This window comes from Pogonomyrmex barbatus, unplaced genomic scaffold, assembly GCF_055798465.1.
Source record: "Pogonomyrmex barbatus isolate J1 unplaced genomic scaffold, ASM5579846v1 scaffold1, whole genome shotgun sequence".
Classification (NCBI taxonomy): domain Eukaryota; kingdom Metazoa; phylum Arthropoda; class Insecta; order Hymenoptera; family Formicidae; genus Pogonomyrmex; species Pogonomyrmex barbatus.
The window spans coordinates 10,990,019-11,011,252 of NW_028297098.1; the positions used below are offsets into that span (position 1 = coordinate 10,990,019).

The window sequence follows — 21,234 nt, forward strand, 5'->3', positions numbered from 1 at the left end:
TGCAACCGCGAAGGTTGCATAAATTGGATATGTCAATCAACATAATGAACGTAAATATTATTCGTGTAGAGTGCAACGTGACCACGAGCGCGTACAGCAACGACAAAAGTATGCACACATGAATTTTTGCCGAGCATGCCACCAGGATATACGATACCAGAAAAGCCGATGCACATCATTTACTTGCCAGTCATCGTACGAAGCTAACGATACGCATTGTTGATCAGAACGGTCGATTTTAGAGGAGAAGCGATCACTGTCAGATTGCACGTACGACGGCGACAGCGATAACGCGAGCGCTACATTTGAGATGCTCATGTTGAACGAAGCGAAGCACGCGCAGAGAGATAACGCATCTTTTACAAAGAAAACACCAATCGACAATACTCGCTCATCCGGCTGCATCAAAAAAAGAAAGAAACTCAACACGTCGAACGTTAAATTTTTACAAGCTTAAGATTTGCGGTTCGCAACTTGTAAGATGACTGACATCCTAAATATCGAAGACGAGCCAATCTTAGTAATCTTAGTACTAGGCGGGTTCTAACTCAGGTCCTACGAGGGGGGGTACGGGTGTGCGGGGGGGACACGGCGCGCAACCGAGGAGCTCTGGGGAGGGGGAGGGGGGACGGCGCGTGTTGGACGACCCAGTGCCATTGAACGTAAAGCGTGCGATTGAATCGACGATTGATGTCTTCAACACCGTGATAAATAATTACGAAAAGATAAATACGAAGATGATATAAAAAAATTGAACAGGACGCGTGGACATGACGTCAGAGGGGGGGGGGCCGCAGCCGCCGCCGCCGCACCCGCTGCCGCCGCCACCGCCACCGAGTAAAAAATAAATATCTCTTTCTCGTATACCTATTATCTCTTCTGTTGCGGTTCTCTCTCTCTTATGGCGAATGTTATTTTTCTAATTATTTTATGGTGGGGAAGAAAGATATGAAAGAAATACATGTTTTTTGCATATTATATATGTTTATATTTTTAAACAAATTGAATACATTTTAAGTGAAAATTTTTTTTATTCACATTTTTCTTATATACTAAAAACTAAAGCTAACAGCTCGCAATCGCGTATCGCATTTAGCACTTCCTCGGGATCTGTTACAACAGACGCGATGTTGGAGAATCGCATATACTTGGTATCGATCGTATCGACGAATCTGACGAGTCGATCGAACGTCACATCGATACATTCGTTCAGATCAAACATTCGATGTAACATCGATTCGATCATCGTTACAAGTACGTTCAAAGATTCAAAACGTATGAGTGTAACATCGTTCATCAGACAAATTCTGACGGTTAACGGTCCGACGCTTATAAAATTGTCTTTGTAATCATTTAGCAGCAATTTATAGATATTCCATCGCTGCTCGTAAAGTTCCTTCTACGTTTCGAAAGATAGTATCAATTCCTATCCCCGATGATCTCCCAGAGCGATCTCCACGTAGCTCGGTGGACCAACGTTGATTCCAATTTCCAAATATTTGTAACCCGTGGCCGTCAGAGTGTAACATCTGCTCAGTAAGCGCACCGCGCGACGCTCCACCGAAATATTGTGGAAATTAAATATATAATATTGCACAATATTGGAAAAAAGAGAAAAAAATAAAAAAATGCAGTTAAAACTTACGCGTTACATTCCTTCTTTTGTTTTTCGCCATTGTATGGTGTGCTGCTTCCTTTGGCGGAATACATTGCGTGTTGTTCGAATGATGGAGGAGTGGAGTATCTTTTTTGTTATGCAGATCGTTCGATGATCGCGTAAATTTTTAACATGGCAAACCGTTAATCCCCTCTTCCTCTCCCCCCTTTTTTCTAGGAATTTCATTGTTGCAATCAAACATGTAGCGACATGTTCGCAAAGGAGCGCGATGACGTTCAAATTTTTTTCTAGGAAGAGCCCGCGAAAAGATAGCTCTTCGTAGAAATCGATGTACGTATCGCGGCGTGTTAAGAGAAGCGCCGATACTCCGGCTGCTATAAACAAATTGGGGAGACCTATGATGATGCTCCGACAAAGGGACAAAGAAATTGTCGATGATATATCATGGGGTATACAGGATCACAGTAGATGGAAGTCTAATGTATGTGAAAAAGAGTTGACGGTGAAAATGGATAATGTGTTAAATATAGAAAATGTGTTTAATATGGATGAGGAAAACTTTGTGAATATAGTGGACGAAATGTTTGGAAATGAAGAAGAAATGGAGATTGACAATATTGACAATATTGACATTGATATTGAAGACGAAGAGCACGCATTGTCTGACGATAGCAATTACGTAAGTAATCAAAGTGATGACCTTACGGATTACGCAGAAAAAAATTGTTACCCGTTTGGAACTCCTTGCGTTGAATAATAATAAAAACGTATTGTTCAATACAATTTTATTATTCAACGTGGTGCACTAACTCTGTGTGCCGAATGCATGGTTCATCAGGCGGACACTGATGTTACATCCCGAGATGGAGTAGAACGGTTAATGGAATTTGGGAAAGGACATCTAGTGTATTTATGTTCAATGGCGGGGCTAGATATGATTACAAACTATATTTTCGGATTAGAGCCCGCGACCGAGCGGGAAATCGCGGGAAAATATGTTTTATTAATATAATAATAGGGATGTGGTATTGTATTGTAAAGTTACAATAGTTGGTGTAATTGGTTATGGAATTACGATCCAAAGTTATTTAATATGACAGAAAGGAATGATTTCTTGGGTTATTGTAAAATATAACACAAATAAATAGTTGCAATAATTTATACAGTTAAAATATAGTTAAAATAATAATAATAAAGAAAATAATAATAATAATAATATAATGATAATAATGAAATACAACTTAATCAATATAAAAATAAGAAATATGTAATAATAATGAGATAAGATGTGAATATGATAATTAAATTCTAAGTTATCTTTGAAATTCATATAAATAATGATATTAAAACGAAATGAAAATCAATAATATAATATAAGAAAATCAAATAATATAATGAAAGAAAATTAGTAATATAATATAAATAAATCGAATAATATAATGTAAGAAAATCAAATGATATAATGAAAGAAAATTGGTAATATAATATAAATAAATCGAATAGTTTAATATAAGAAAATCAAATAATATAATGAAAAAAAATCAGTAGTATAATATAAATAAATCGAATAATATTATGTAAGAAAATCAAATGATATAATGAAAGAAAATCAGTAATATAATATAAATAAATCGAATAATATAATATAAAAAAATCGAATAATATTCCATAGTATTAAATTAAATAATATTAAAAACGATAATTACCTTAAATTGTTAGAGGCGAATTATTAAATGTGTTAGAATTCTAGTAATTTCGTTTTCCTTTCCTTTACTTTTCCTTTGTAATTATAAGATTCAGCGGTTTGAGATAGTGACTGGATTCTCTGACGATTTGGTAACGACTGTCTTCTTCGGAGGTTCGCTCACCACTGCCCCGTCCGCGCCCAACCCGTCTAGGGTAGGGCCAGGCGCAAAGGGGAGGGGCAAACAAAGCACTCCTCGATTGAGCATTTATTTTGTATTACAATTATTTATGAGAAAATAGGAAAAGTAAAAGAAAGAGAGAGGAGAAAATAAAACTAAACCTGATATTTTCGAAGATATCATTAATACTTAAAGGTAAATATTATTATTCAAAACGAAAATTCATTTACTTCATTTTCGTCGTCGGTTAAATTTTGCTGCGCAACGAAGGCTCTCTGAGCTTACCCTTCGTTTGAAAGTTTACGTTAGAAATATTTGAGTGCGATAAGCCTCCCCTTTTGTGTAAACTAAAGGTCATCGAACGCTCTCTCGTCTCTTTTACAATCGTAACATCGAGAACTGAAGAAGAGACGATACGAGAAAAGAAAATTAAATTATAGAATTATATTCCCAGATTATATTTCCAAAAGAAAACAATAATAATGGTAATAAAATAAAATTATGTCTTATCGCGAGACGAAGGAAAATGAATTCTCGCCTTACTATTGATTATCTTAATAATAATAAGAATTATATAAAAAAAGGAACATATATATATATATATATATATATATATATATAAAATGACGAAAGTTATATCCTAATATTCAAATCTTAATATTTAAAGTTACGCATGCGTTAACCTGAGATTCGACTGCACCTACATCATTTTGGATGAACGTCCGCAAGTTTTAATTTTCTGCGGACGTTACACTGATATTGGAGTATTGTATGCCGTTAGGAAGCACGAGATAGATACTCTCAATGCGCTAAACAGTCGATTTTGCTCCAATTGCCAATAGTCCATCTGTGTGATAATGCCATGCAACATGTGCCCAATTTGCATAAATTGAAAAAAGACAACATTGTGAACGAGTCATATGCAAGTGCTCCGTGGAAGAGTGTGATGTGATATAAAAACAATATGGAAAGGTCATTGGAAGAATTAACAAGTTCTCCGTTATGGGACTCAATCTCTTTCATCTATCAGTGAACGTAGCGGTGTATTTTATAAAGAGACACTATACCGCAACTCCCCATTTCCCGATGCCTCATCCAAGAGTTAAGGGACGCTACAATTCGACTCTCTACTTCTTCGCTCCTTCTGAGAGAGCGGAAATAATTCTGGAAGCGTGCACATATTATCATTATAGAGGACACGCATACAATATATTATTACTCCTCTCGCGGCAAAAAGTAACAGAGATAATTCTAAGAAGCGAGGATAATCGTATATGGTTGTTCTATTCTCATCAATCTTTGAACATGTCGGAAATACAACGTTTTATATACTGGCTTCGAGTTAAAGCAGCTATAGAGAAAAGAAAAAAAGAAAGTAAAAAAATGTAAAATTGTTTTGATGAAACAGTACAACAATATAAAAAAATCAAGATTTCGCAATATGGAACACCTAGAGCGCGAGCTGCTGGAGCAGTGCAGCCAACTCGCTGCCTTGGTGAAGTGTTTCGCGTGGTTGCAACGATGTGAGGAGTGCATCGAACAACTCGAGGAACTTAGCCGTGTTAAACGTTCTCGACTCATCATTGCAAATAGACAATCTGCGGTGGCGAGGATCGCACGACTCGCGAGTGCAAAAGTACAATTAGAAAGACATTTTGTGACATTTTTGACGATGAGTACGCGAGTAGAGATACTGGATCTCTCGTTTGGCGCGAGATTGATACGGCATTTGAAAGCCGTATATTGACAGGTGCAATGATCAATGTGGATTATATCGAGCCGCGACAATTTTTAGAAGATGTTGATGATATAGTGCTCGAGCGAGTGCGAGATATTGTACAAAGACACGATAGTGTGAAAGTGAACACTGCATTTAACGGCGAGTTTGTGACGGGCGATAAACGCGTGAACAAAAGTATAAACACTAAAAATAGTGAACTCTTTCGAGTGTCAAATTTGGACGAGTGGTACGAACAGTACGTTATTGAACCCACGTTGGCGTCGCTCGAAGAATTCCAAGAACGCGACAGTGGATGGGCGAATTCTAAATTTGACTGTAAACGTGAACAAATATAATCCAATGCGGGATGTTACATCGAATTACCGCGGGAAATTATGTTAAAGCAAGCGATGATCAACGTACGATCCAAGGAATGCGTGTTTCGCGTGGTCGGTGATCGCGGCTCTGTATCCGGTCGAAAGGCATACGGATCGGGAATTGTCGTACCCGCATTATACGACAGTGTTAAATTTGCAAGACATTACGTTTCCGATGACGTTAGAGCAAATAAAGAAGTTCGAACATCTCAATCAACGTTTTTTACGGCTTCGAGGGAAGAAAGGAGATTCTCCCGATACATCTGACATCAAGGAAGATGGAGAAGCACGCAAATCTATTGTACGTGCAGAGTCCGCGCGACGACAACGCGAGGCACTTCGCGTATCAAAGATCTGTCCCGTCTTGTGAGCTCGCAAATAAACAAGAAGAAATGCAAAAAATACTTTTGCGACCGGTATTTTAACAAATTTTATTATTTTTCTTATAAAATTGTTTATTAAAAAATCATATTTTCTGTTTGTAGATGCCTACATTATTTCAGTTCGTCTGAAAAATTGCAGTCACATACACCGGATTGCGAAAAGATGAACGATTGCGCCATCCGACTGCCGAGCGAAGACGACAAGTGGCTCGAATTCAAAAACCACACGAATAAGGAACGACTTCCATTCATCGTTTACGCGGACTTGGAGTACTACGGCGAACGGAACCGGCAGAGAGGGAAGACGCATCGTACACTTATCAGCAGCACGAGGTATTTAGCATCGGATACTACGTGCGATGTTCGTACGACGACGCGTTATCGGTATATCGATTTCGTTGCGGCGAAGACTGCGTTGCGTGGTTCGTTCAGCAACTCGAAGATTTGACGCATCAAGTAAAAATTCTGTTATCCGCGAATGTCTCCATGGAAATGTTATCGAGAGAGCAATGGGAGGCATATCGCGACGCGTTGTCATATTTGTGAAAAACCATTTGCGTCGGACGACACGCGGGTACGCGATCATTGCCATCTTACCGGTCGTTACCATGGTCCCGCGAACTCAAATTGTAATCTAAATTATAAAAGTTCATATTGCATTCCCATAGTATTTCACAACTTATTCGGTTATGACGCGCATTTTATCATCACGGAAATAGCTACGGAGTTCGAAGGCAGGATCGACGTGCTGTCGATAACAAAAGAAAAATATATTTCGTTTACAAAACATATTCAAGATACCACCGAGAGATCATATTCACAAAATTGCGTACGACTGCGGTTCATAAACTCGTACAAATTTTTAAACATCAGCCTCGATAAATTGGCATCTTTTCTAACGAAAGAGAAATTGAAAATTTTACATTCCGAATTTTCCACGGTATCAAATGAAGATTTTGACTTGTTGACGCGCAAAGGTGTCTTTACGAATACGTAGATCACGCGGACAAGTTGCAGGACGTGCCTACCACCGCGCGAATCATTCTATAGTTCATTGACCGGTGATCGGTGTCGCAGAACGATTACGCGCACGCCGCGAACGTCTGACAGCGGTTCTCCATTGAAACTCTAGGCGAGTACAGCGATCTATATCTCAAGATCGATGTCTTGTTATTGGCCGACGTTTTTAAAAATTTCCGCGAAAATTGCGTCGCGAGTTATGGACTCGATCCCGCTCATTACTACACATTGCCAGGTTTCACGTGAGACGCCATGCTGAAACATACGTCTCAGTCAATGTTCCGGCAGATACGCGCAGGCCAATAACAAACACATGCGTTCGTATGACTCATCGAAACCGTCGTCGTATTTGATGTACTACGACGTGAACAATCTGTATGGATGGGCAATATATCAACCGCTGCCCTATGCCGAATTTCGATGGGTTGAAGACATTGAGAACTTTGATGCGAGCGCGATCGCTCCGGATTCGCCTACGGATTATATTCTCGAGATCAATCTCGAGTATCCGCATCATTTGCACGATCGACACACTGACCTACCTTTCTGTCCAACGTGCGATAAACCACCCGGCACGCGGCAGGATAAACTTTTCGCGACGTTATATAACAAGAAGCTGTACATCATCTATTATCGCAACCTGCAGCAATGTACGCGCCATGGTCTTCGTATCGCAAAGATACATCGCGTACTACAATTTGTTCAATTCACCTGGCTCCGCGATTACATCGAACTCAATACACACTTTAGAACGTGCGCGAAAAATGATTTTGAAAAAAATTTGTACAAATTAATGAACAACACGGTATTCGATAAAACAATGGAAAATGTGCGCAATCACGTCGCCGTTAAACTTTTGACCAAATGGGACGGTATGGCGCGGAGGCAATGATCGCGAAACCAAATTTCCACAGCCGCAGCGTCTTTGCGGAAAATTTAATCGCCGTCGAACTGCGTAAACTCGAGGTGAAATTCAACAAGCCGATTTACGTGAGTATGTGTATACTCGACATCGAAATCTGCTTGTACGAATTTCATCACGAATACATGTCCCGCTGTATCGCGAGAAATGTAAAATAATATACACCGACACGGACAGTCTCGTATATCACATCCAGTGCGACGATGTGTACGAGACGATGAAACGTGATATCGCTAAATTCGATACGAGCGATTATCCACCGGACAACGCGTACGAGATGCCTCTCGTGAATAAAAAAGTATCTGGCCTAATGAAGGATGAGAATAACGATGCGATAATGAAATTCGTCGGACTCAGAGCGAAGATGTACGCGGTGAGAGTGGACGGCAGAAAAGACATTAAAAAGGCGAAAGGTGTCAAAAAGAACGTCGTAGCGCGAACAATAACGTTCGACAATTACACGCGGTGCTTGAATGAAGAGATCGAAATGACTCGTCATCAGTCGTGTATAAGATCCAAGCTACATCAAGTATATACGGTGTCCGAGTCGAAAATCGTTCTGAGTCCAAACGATGACAAACGATACATCGTATCGGATTCGACGGAGACGTTACCGTGGAGACATTGGCGGATTCCATTGTAATATATATTTAAATAAAAAAAATTTTTATGTAAAAACACTTGAATAAGACGCGCGCGCGTGTGTGTGTGTGTGTGTGTGTGTGTGTGGTGTGTAATTATAATTTAATCATATTAAATAATAAATTTTGCCTTTATTTGTAACATTCAAATAATCTCATCATTAGTTTTACATTTTCGTTTAGTCTAAGCAGCGCCAAGTGTTTTTACATAAAAAGTTTTTTATTTAAATAAAATTTTATCATTTATTTTATACTGTTACTTTATAATTTTTTGTGATAAAAACGTAGGTTGAGTAAAGCAATTTTGTGATATAATAATATTTTAAAGCTAAATAATTACTACCACTTGGGTTAGAAAAAGAAATTTTTAATGGATAGAAACGTTACGTCCGGGGGACTTCACGAATTCTTCTCCTTCGAAAAAAGACAACGGCTATTAATCTGAAAATGAAGCGCTTCGAATGATCTAAAGAAATCCTAAATAAATAAACAAAAATTCCTCTCGAGATACGTCTCACTATCAAAAAAAAAAATAATTCTGGGATAGACAGCTTTGTCGGCACCGATAAATTTATAATATACCAATAAAAATAAAAAAATATTAACAAAAGCAAATTCCTAACAGATAAGAAACGCGTCGGATCGTTTGAGAATGACACTCTCCAAATTGGTGGAGAAACTAAGGGAAACGCCAATCAAGAAGAAACGATTAGCGGCCGTTGGCGGCCACACCAATGATTGAGGGTGTGGAATGGCGGAAAAATTTTCACTAACTAATTCCATCATTCGCTAGGAAATCTGGAAATATAAAAACAACCATAATTCACAGAAAACCGCTCCCCTCCTTCCTCTATACTCACAATTTTTCTAAACTATCATTCGACAAGCCAACGCGGAAATCCATCACGCCCTCAGATATTCCCACCCCTTCGGAACCCTTTAAAAACCGCGACTTGGAGCGGATCGCCCTCTTCTCGTTTCTCATCGTTCCACGCCTTCATAGACGGGACAATCCGAGGTTGTCAAAAAATCTTTTTCAGTTAGAATCTGTGTGCGATTCTTATATTTTTCATGTGATTCGATCCACGATCCAGCCTAGCCACCACATTTCTCGTCCATCACCAGCGGCTGCTACAACAAAAGTAAGTCCATCTTTATCACTTTTTCCCGCGATAGACTGGCTGTTTAGTTTGCGATCTCGACATATTTGTTTTATTAAAACACTCCAACATTCCAAATTGACAAACCGCCGATTAACTCGGTGAAGCTGCCTTCCCTGATTTCTCCACACTCCGATTTGGCAAGCCGCCGATTAAATCGGTGAAGCTGCCTCTCCCGATTCCACAACATTCCAACCTGGCAAGCCGCCGATTGATTCGGTGAAGCTGCCTTATCACGATTCCTCAATTTCTTTTTTTTTACCACTCTCATCTCACACTCTCTCTCTCATCTAACTCTTATTTACATAGTGAACCAAACGAAAGCCATCCCGAACAATCCAATGAAACGGGCATTGCGACACTGTCGGGAGAAGTTAAATAAACAGATTCGTCGCAAAACCGGACACGCCGAGGAACTCGCGGAGCAGTTAATAGACATAGAACCGAGACTAGCTAACATCACCTTACAATAGTACGCCACCACCCTCCGCTCCGTGGCAGATTTTGAACAACAATGTACTCCAGAGAACTTCGACGTGGAGAAGTTTTTCGATCTTGTTCGTCAATTTCCCCGCTCTCCCACCCATCCACCTCCTGGCACCTTTTTCATTAAAAGAAAATTCAAACCCGACAGCCAGTTTTGGGATCAAATCTCAAGACACCAAATTAACGATACCATCCCTATATACATGTCCCGTAATCCTCTTTCCTATCTCATTCCAGTGAAGGTTTTCTGCAGCGCTCACCTCGATCCCCCGCCACATCTGCAACCCGATCCCATCGATATGCTCGCGATTACCAATTTTTTGCCCCAATTGGAACAATTGGCTATATAAATACCAGATTTTTTTTTGTTGGTTTTGTTATTTATTTATTATTATTTGAAATTTACGTATAAAATTTTTTTGTAATCAGTACTTCAATACTTTAATGTACACAGTAAAATTTGCGAATTAACATATTGTAATTCTTTTATTATTATTATTATTATTATTATTATTAAGTCAGTTAACTCGAATTCTGTCTCAATTTATTTACCCTAAAAACTTGATCCCGAACCATTCACGGCTCCCTGAGGATCGCACGAGGTCCATCCCTGGTAAAAGAGATTCGGTTCTCTGACCAAAAAACGGACCACCGATAGCGCTGGCGCAGGTAAGGGTTACAACGTCACCGACGCTGATCCGATTCCTGTATCTCTTAACGCGCGTTCGACTCGCGGATCGACCTTACGACGTCGGTCTGTGAGAACCGAAAAGGTTCCGTGCGTCCACTCGAGTTCTCCTCCTCCTGATGGAAGGTATTACCTTTCCTCGGACGTAACAGAGCTAGAATAAAAATTGGGGGCTCGTCCGGGATATAAAAAGTGCGATCTTTAGCGGGAATGAGTACGAGGTCAAGTTCGAATACGTCCGAAGTAGATGAACTTTATAAATTCGGTTTAGAGAGTGGCGGTAAACCCAAACCAGGCGCATCGAAAACGGTACACACATCCACCCTATCTAAATTCCTCGCTTCCAAACACGTCACCTTTTCTCTAGAGGACACTTCGATAACGGAGTGATTCGAAACTGTTTGCGAAACATTTGAATCTAACATTCCCACATGCGAAACGTCATCAGCTAGTAATAATTCTGATAATTTTGACGAAAAAGCAAAAAATCTAGAATCTTTAAAAATGGCGCAAAATAATCCTTTCGCTATGCTAGAGTACGCAATTGCATACTTTGACGGACAAAATATTTCATTGAATTATTTTATCGAGGGTTGCGAGGAAGCGAAATCTATGCTTCCTGATGAGGCTGAGCCTCAATTTGCTAAAATCATTAGAATACGTATAATCAGAGAAGCACGTCGAATCAGGATCAAGACTTTAACAACGTTGCCCAAATCATTAAATATTTAAAACAAATTTACGGTCCTTCGAAAAATGTCTATCAACTACAAGGGGAATTGGGATGTGTCTATCAAGGGAACGACGAAGACGTAATAACATATGCGAATAGAGTGAAAATTTTGGGGAAGCAAATACTCGAAGCATATCGAAGTTCGGGACCTTCTCTTCCCGAACAGAATATTAAAGATTCATTAGAAAGGGACATGTGTAAATGCTTTATCAAGGGGTTAAAACCGGAGATCGAATAAAGAATATTAAGAAATCCACAGATGGATGTTAAAGCAACTGTAGCCGACACGATACGCATAGAAAGAGAATTACGCGCAATGTCAGATTTACGGCGCGGTAATATCGCAAAAATGCAAAATATTAACTTAGAACGCGAAACTTGCCAAATTTGTTATAAAGACGGACATTTAGCCAGTAACTATAGAAAATTCATTCAAAATTCACAACAGAATTACGAAATACTAATTTGTTAGATTTGTAAAAAACGTGGTCACGATGTTAATAAATGTCGAATGCGCGACCCGCAATCACGGCGAACTGTTAACGTGATACGAGAAAATACGATTGTCTGTCAATTGTGCTTTAAAACCGGTCATAACGCGAAGTCATGCCGTAGTACTAATCAAAACAAGCCTCTTTTGATTTGCCAGTGGTGCGATAGACAGGGACACTCAGCTAATAACTGCTGGAAAAAGCAAAACGAATTACGCGCGACAGAAAATAAAGCAAGAATTATTTGCCAAAATTGTAATAATGCAGGGCACACTGCTAGGGATTGCAGATCCAGAATGAATCGAACTACGAGCAATAATAACACACCATTTTGCCGATATTGCAAAACGCAAGGGCATCTCCTCGAAAATTGTGAGTTGCGCATCGCAAGTAATAATCGAAGAATAGCAAAAAATTCGATAAACTCCAACGGTCCCTCGAAGCCGGGCGTGCAACAGGGGACCGAACGGATTCCACGCCCGTCGACATCTTCGGCGCCTCAATAAAAAACCGAACGCTCGGTCAGTAGCGGTAAACCTCGATAAACATAGTCGCGTGCCGACCGTTCAGATAGAAATACGAAAAACAGTCCCTCACATAACTCTTATGTTAGACATTGGTTCTGGACCTAATATAATTAAGAAAAATTTTATACCTGAAGGGATACGCATTAATTATTCTAATATTCTAAAATTAAACGGAATAAATGATTATCCAGTCTTTACTCTTGGCGAAACTACACTAACTCTTTTCGATACCCCCGTAAATTTCCACATAGTACCCGACGACTTTCCGATACCACAAGCTGGTATATTAGGCAACGATTTCTTTAAACAAACCTCACCGAAAATTGATTACGCACAAGGATGTATAGATGTATCCGGTACTTTTTCTCTCGACAGAAACTATAGTGGTATCACCCAGATCGGAATTGTTATTTTATGTAAGAGTTGGCAACCCTAATCAAAATTGGATATGTACTGAAATTGAAGATAACTTATGGAATCTATCTAGGGGACATGATCGTGGAAAATGTCTCGGGGAAAGCATACTTAAATATCATAAACACACGGGAAGAAGTAGAAGTCAGGTGCCGACCATAAATCTTAGACTTCTGAATGAGATGGTCGACCTGTGTGAAACCAGAATAAAGACGTTAGATTATCAAAAAGAATTAACAAATTCACACCCGAATTCCTTTTCAAGGGAAACCAAACATTATTGATCCTAAAGAAGAATTGTTAAATGAAAATCAAAATAAAAATGTAATAAGTAGAGAGGAAGAGATTATGAATATAAATGACATTGAAATTGTTAACGAAAATAAAAATGAAAATAGAAATGAGAATGAAAGAGAGAATGCAAAGACAAAAGAGGACGGAAATATAAATAATAAAGAAATTAAAATTTCCATAAATAGAGATAAAATTAATAAAAATTTAAAGGTTAAAAATAAAAATGAAATTAAAATGAGAGGAAATAAAAAGAAAAATCTTAATTTCGATACTCAGCGAGAGGGAAGTTACCAAACCTCGTCCGAAAATTTAAAAAATTCTGAGTTCCTTGGAGGTGAAAATTGTCGAATCACTTCAAGAGTTAATTCTGGAATTGCCGATGGAAGTTTCCGCACTTCTCGAGCATTTTCCAGCTCCATCGGTTACGAGGAGGGAAGTTACCAAACCTCACTACGTAATTCGACACGATACTGCCTAAAGGAAAACGACAATACTAATTCCTCAGTCTCGTTAAAAGGTGTTAAATTCCCGAGAGTTGGGATGATCTCGGAAAAAACGAATAAAAAAAATGAACCCTCTCATATTACCGCCAAAGAGCTTATGGAAAGAATACAAATAAATAAGTGGAATGAAATAAATCCTGGCAAATTAGGAATGAAAAATAAAAAACCGTCTTCGAGAATTTTTAAATTAAGACAAAATCAATCTAAAGAGATAGTAGACAAATGTATACGAAAGCGCAAATCAAAACATAAGGAGAAAGTTATACAAGGAATACGAAGTAATAACAAGGAAAACGGAGCTACCAAATGCTTAATACTATCGGAAGAAAACCAAAGGGATAGACTCACAAAAATTATAGAATTATTACGACTAGAACACTTGAATAATTATGAAGAGGAGAATGTGAATCTTATAATTAATAGTCAAGATTATGTAAATCTTATAATTAATAGTCAAGACAGGTTTCATATACCTAAGGAAAAACTGACAGCAACTAATGTTCTACGACATAAAATATCCACAACAGATGATCAGCCGATAAACACCCGTCAATATAGATTTCCGCAAATTCACAAAGAGGAAATAAACAAACAAGTAGAAGAGGGGCTAGAAGGGGGCATAAAATCTTCAGTCGCCTTACAATACGCCCATATGATTGTATATATGGATATGGATTGTATCCAAGAAAGAGGATTCCCAAGGAAATAAACGATGGAGAATGGTATTAGATTTCCGGGCATTAAATGACAAAACTATCGGAGATGCGTATCCACTACCAAATATAGTCGATATCTTAGATCAATTGGGAGAAGCTCGATATTTTTCGGTATGCGATTTAGCCTCAGGATTTCATCAAATAAAAATGAATCCAGCAGATAGCCATAAAACCGCTTTCACAACACCTTTTGGGCATTATGAATTTGATAGAATGCCATTTGGATTAAAAAATGCTCCTGCTATCTTCCAACGATTAATGGATTTAGTTTTATCAGGATTACAAGGAAAGGAACTATTTGTTTATATGAACGATATAGTTATCTACGCGTCGTCATTAGAAGAGCATGAGAGAAAATATAATTTTTTAATAGATAAATTACGCGAAGCAAATTTAAAATTACAGCCCGACAAATGTGAATTTTTAAAATCTGAAGTAATTTATTTGGGATACGTTATAGGCAAAAACGGAGTTAAACCCGACCCAAAAAAATTAGAGGCTGTACGACGATTTCCTAGACCCAAGATACCTAAAAACATTAAACAATTTCTAGGACTAGCGGGATATTACAGACGATTTATCTCTAATTTTTCTAAATTAGCAAAACCCTTGATAAATTTATTAAAAATGACGTAAGTTTCGAGTGGACACAAGAACAAGAAGAATCATTTGAAATATTAAAACAAAGATTATGTGAAGAACCTGTGTTGCAATATCCTGATTTTTCAAAGTTTTTATCCTAACCACCGACGCTTCCGGAGTAGCCGTAGGAGGAATATTGTCGTAAGGTGAAATAAATAAGGACCAACCAGTCGCGTATGCGTCGCGAACTCTAACTGATAATGAATTAAAATACGATACATAAAAGGAAGCGCTGGCTATATTATATTGTGTTAAACATTTCCGCCCATATTTATACGGCCGAAAATTTACTTCAGTCACAGACATAAACCTCTATTATGGTTTAAAAACGCTCAAGATACCAACATGAGAATATTACGATGAAGATTAAAATTAGTCGAATACGATTACGATGTGGTATACAAAGCAGGAAAAACTAACGTAAATGCCGATACGTTATCCAGGAATCCGATGAATTTTGAAGAAGTGAACTGCAAGGCAATTATTAACCGGAGAACTTTAAAGCCCAACGAAGCAAAGGATGCAGAAATAATTTCTAAAATGTTAGAAGAATCCGATGAGGAGGAAGAAACAGAAGAGGACGAAAACTTCGAGTTATATCTTTCAGATGACGAGCAAACAGAAAATTTACTACCTAACGACAATCTGTTTAGGGATAATACAGATTCAATACCCTTTACACAAGAAGAACTGAACGAATTACCAGTGCAGCAGACAGAGAAAGCATTAATACACGATCCACCGAGAGCCAGAAGAGTGCTCACTCCCAGCCAAACAATAAACGAAAGAAATAAACGCTTAAATTCAACGCAACCTCAAGGAAGAAATAAACCCAAAGAAGATCAAACCAACAAAAGTGACAAGGAAAAAGAGAGTGACGAAAACACTGACAATGAAGAAGGAAATAACAAATGAAGAAAATGAAAGAGCTTAATAATATAAACTTTATAATAGTATAAACTTAAACCGACTATCATTGACCATAAGCTAATGAAAAACAATGTTGTTGATTCCCGAATTATTATTTTTGCGGAAAGATAACGTAGCATATTTTGTTCATGTCGATGGAAATCCATTGGATTCGGGAGCACGAAAATTACTCGAGCGCAACGAATTGCCTATCCTCAATGAACTCGCTCTGTGTAGATCGCAAGTTGTAAAACGCAAAAACTATTTTCACCTGGTGGCCTTACCCATGAAGGGGTTGAGAGAAGGGCCAACAATGATTTTAAATTATATAACGCAAACTCTGATGGAATTACGAAAAATAACAGAGGAATTAAAATTAGAAACTATTAGCATTGCTAAAACGGATTTTATTTGCAATATTCCGTGGAGCAATATTAAGACACAAATACAAATGACCTTTCTCAACTCATTAACTAAACTAATTATTTGTAACGGATTAGTAAAATATCCTCCGAAAGATCTTCGCCCTTCTATAATAGGCGAAACACATTGCTTACCTACAGGTAGACATAGAGGCATTACTAAAACGTATAACAGACTTAAGTATAATTACTATTGGGAAAATATGAAATCTGACGTTAACGATATATTCAGCAATGCTTGCAATGTCAATTGAAAAAGCTAGTACGCGTTAAAACGAAACAATCCATGATAAACCAATGCTCTGGGAACAGCCTTTGACAAAGTAGCAATGGATATTGTCAGACCTCTACAAAAAACTGAGAGAGGAAACGAATACATTTTAACACTGCAAGATCAATTGACTAAATTCAGCATGGGAACTCCCCTACCAAATCAAACCTCCGAAACAATAGCCGAGGCTTTTGTTAATAAATTCATTTGTATATTCGGAGCACCCAAAGCAATACTAACCGATCAGGGAAGAAATTTTATCAGCGATTTAATGAGAAAGATTGCAAAACTTTTTAGAATCCGTAAGTTTCGTACAACCGCCTTCCATCCTCAATCTAATGGATCTCTAGAGCGATCGCATCACGCACTAGGAGAGTATCTTAAACAATACGCAAACGAACAAGAACAATGAGACCGATGGGTTAGCCTCGCAATGTTTAATTATAATACCTGCGTACACGAAGCTACAAAACATACTCCATACGAATTAATATTTGGAAAAATTGCAAAAATACCTTCGGAAAATTTTCTAGCACCAGAAGATAAATTAACTAGCTATGATGACTATTTAGTAACCTTAGTCACTCAACTCCATAACCTTCGAGGGAACGCGCGTGAAAATATCATCAATGCGAAACATAAATCAAAGAAATATTATGACAAAAAATCAACCCTCAAATCTTTAAAGTTGGGGATTACGTATTTCTATTAAAGGGACCGGGTAAATTTGGAGATCAGGATTTGAGAATACTGGACCACACAAAGTTCTAGAAATATTAAATAAAACTAACGTAAAAATTAGAATAAAGAAAAATAGTCGAATCGTCCATCCTAACCGTTTACGAATTTCGCATATTAAATTACCTCCAGATAAATAACAAGAAAAAAAACATAACCATTTTCAGATGGATTTCCATAATTGCTGGGCAGTAATAATAGCAATTTTAACAATCCGGTTTCATAAAACGCATGGGATAATAGGCTATGACTGCGGCTCGCCCTCAATAAATCTAACAACCTTATCCCTACTAAATATCGAAGAATGCGACATCCCGCCACAGAACGTAAATTCAATTAATGTCTATATACAATTTCTACAAATAAACAAATTCGAGTCAGTAAAGGTTATTCAATGCAAAGTCGAAATAGACAGATTAATAAAAAAATGCGGAATGTTTTCCCATTCCATGGATGTTTTAAATGGCAAATATTCATATATAGAGGAAACATCACGCGAAGTATGCCAACGAATGCATTCTTATGGAACTTATCAGTTACATAACGGATATATCATTGGACTAAAACCGAATCATACCACTGCCCGACCAGTAACATTGGCAGGACACGTAGACGCCAATGGATCGTGCAAGGGGAGCACGTATTCAGATCCGTACGGCACGTGGCACTGACATCGTGGTACTCGCCAGTATAAAAATCTCACTACAAGAATATATAGCCGACGTACGAATAAATAGTAATCGAGTACTACTCAGATCCGGAGTGGCCTATGAACTCACTACCACCTATTGCACAGATATAGAGGGAGCTGAAACCTATTGGGATCCAGTGTCCGCCGACACTTGTAAATTCAACAATTATGGAGTATTGTACAGTGGGATTGCAGACAAAATAATAGATAACGTAAATGAACAACAACTAGTAGTCTATTCATTAACTGCACAAGATACAACTTTCGCCTTGACTAGCAAAGGAAAATATACAACATGCGGCTATACACTCACTCGAACCGAACATCCCAAATTAATCATCTTCGAAACCTCGCGTGGCGTAACGATCTTCAAACAACGCGTGTCTCTAACCTCGACATATTCACCTACATGAATTCCAAATTCGTATACGTCAAAAAGCACATCCGTACGCAGATAAATCAATTATACAGAAATATCCTTTTGCAACAATGTGAACTAGAGCAGGAAATGTTAAAAAACGCCTTAGCTATAGCTACTCAAACACCCGATATTTTTGCTTATTATCTAATCTAAGGAAGGACCTGGATATATGGCCCTGTTAGCCGGAGAAGTAATACATATCGTAAAATGCGTACCCGTGGAAGTAAAAATCACAGGAACTGACAACTGTTACAATCAGCTACCAGTCATTCGGGAAAACGAAACTTATTACTTAACGCCGCAAACCCATTGTACTATTGCGACAAGGAACTCAGATAAATTGTAACTCTTTCGCACCTACTATGTATCACCTAGGAGACTCATGGTATAAACTCATGCCTAAACCTGTGGAATCATTACCGTCCACAATTATGAAACCTATGACCAAACCTACGTGGAAATATGTTAGCCCTGGATCGCTCGCTACAAGCGGAATATACACTGAAAATGATCTCAATGATCTACGCGACCACATATTGTTCCCTGCTGAGCGACCGGCGGTGCTCAACACGGTAGCCAGGCGGATGATGGGACAACCAATCTCCCTGAACGGGGGGTCACTCTCAAATCTATTAGACGAAGCATCCATAACAAAAATCGCTGCATCCGCGTGGAAAAAATTTTGGAATAAATTCTTAATTTTCGGCAATATCAGTGCCGGGGTAATTGGAATATACCTCACCGGGAGAATTAGAAAACTAATAGTAGACACGATCGTACATGGTTACGCTTTGCATACCGTATATGGACGGTCCATACATCTACTGGGCGCCATCTGGGCTAACTCTATTACCCATCTTTTATTACTGTTGGAGACAAAAAGGTTTCAAAAACCCGAGCAGACGAGCGCACCAGAGTCTGACCTGTATAGTAAGACTCCCGAAAACCAAGTATACCCTTTATTACCACCAGAGGAAAAACCAGGATTTTCATTCGAACTAAAAAAATAATAACAACAAAACAACCTCTTTTCTTTCCTTCTCCTATCTACTATTCCCCCTTTTCAACCACCTAACAATCATTAAACTTTTTAGAAGTGAAGAAAGTGAAAATATAAGGGAGAGGAGAAGAATGGAAGCCATCGATACCAGCCGTTTGACTCGCGGACGTCTCGAGTGTAAGATTCTACGAATGGAATCTCCGCTCCGGTTTTGAGTGTGGTTAAAAAATGGAGAATCAGCTCTGCAAGATCTATCGGAAGAACTTAATTTCCGAATGAACCGCAAATCCAAAGAACTCATTTGCTGGCCCAACGACATAGAGGAAAACAAACCTGTTGCCATAAAAGACGGCGACGTATGGCAAAGGGGATTGATTACGGGAGTCAACCCGGCCCAGAGGACCGCCCGGATCGATCTCAGAGACATAGGACGCCAAGTGTGGAGACCATTCCATCGTCAAATCTTCCGCCTGGAAGGACGTTTCCAAGAATTATGCTGGCAGGCTCTTACCTGTGGACTAGCCTACACAGGACCGGCTAAGCCAACTAGATTTTGGTCCAGGAAAACTAGAGCCCTGTGCCGAATCCTAGCCGAAGGACCCAGTGGATATATTAACATCGTACGTCCATTGGAAAACGGGGTCGCAATGGTCAAATTAGTCTTGCCGCACGACTGGGGGGTCACGAACCTTCGTGACGCATTGGTATCTCTAGGGGAGGCACGAATCGAGAAAAAAGCACGAATCGTGGATACCTTCCCAGCAATCTAAAAAATAAGTCTATATACTCAATTATACAACCTTTGTTTTATTATACTATTCTTATTTCTGTTAGTTATATCTTTTTTTTTATCTCGTATACTTATTTAGTCAATAAAGTAATGTTTAAGTTGAACAATCATAAACATTATAATTTAATAATAATTTAATCATAATAATTTTGATAACAATTACTTAAGTCCTTTGTACACATATATCATCCACTTCCTTTATTATTAAACTTATTATATTAAATTTTTTTCTTTTTGTGGCATAAAGAGGAAGGAAATGTAAGTCGATTAATTCTTTATTCATATCGATGTTGCTTGAGTGTCTACTGGAGAGCGAGAGCGCTTATTATTTTTATTTTTCTCTCCTCATTTGCAATTACCAACCCTGAACTACAGCATAATAATATTAACAAGTTAGTGGTAGGATAATAATCCTACACATCTAATTGTCCAGTCGAATAAATTGTCATGCGAACGTCACCTTATTTAATATAACAAACATATCATATAATTAGACGATACGCAAAGACTGAGGCAGGTAAAGAGCGCTAACACGCCTAATGGCCACGGCTTGACCATTTGCATTAAGACCCCGAAAAAAAAAACGGGGGAAGAGGATAGAAAAACCATCCTGGAATGCAGAACATGGAAAAATAATTCCAAACCAAGCGGGACGCGACTGGTGGTACTCACATAATATATAAAAAAAAAGGGGGGGAGAGAAGAGAGACAAGAATTTGCTGATTCGTTCGTTATATAAAATCATTTCCTTCCTCTTGAACGCTATATAATGAATACGATAGAGTTAAGCCA

General features: G+C 38.4%; 1 protein-coding gene and 1 pseudogene across 1 annotated transcript; one reads left to right on the top strand and one right to left on the bottom strand.

Moving 5' to 3' along the window:
• Positions 1-890: 890 nt before the first annotated feature.
• Positions 891-10,800, bottom strand: LOC148938113 (uncharacterized). The gene is given in 2 exon segments (XM_089072354.1): positions 891-1,640; positions 10,745-10,800. Coding segments are annotated over 2 exon segments (651 nt in total). The 3' UTR covers positions 891-1,045.
• A 6,689-nt stretch (positions 10,801-17,489) lies between these two features.
• On the top strand, positions 17,490-19,662 carry LOC148938114 (uncharacterized; annotated as a pseudogene).
• The last annotated feature ends 1,572 nt before the right edge of the window (positions 19,663-21,234 follow it).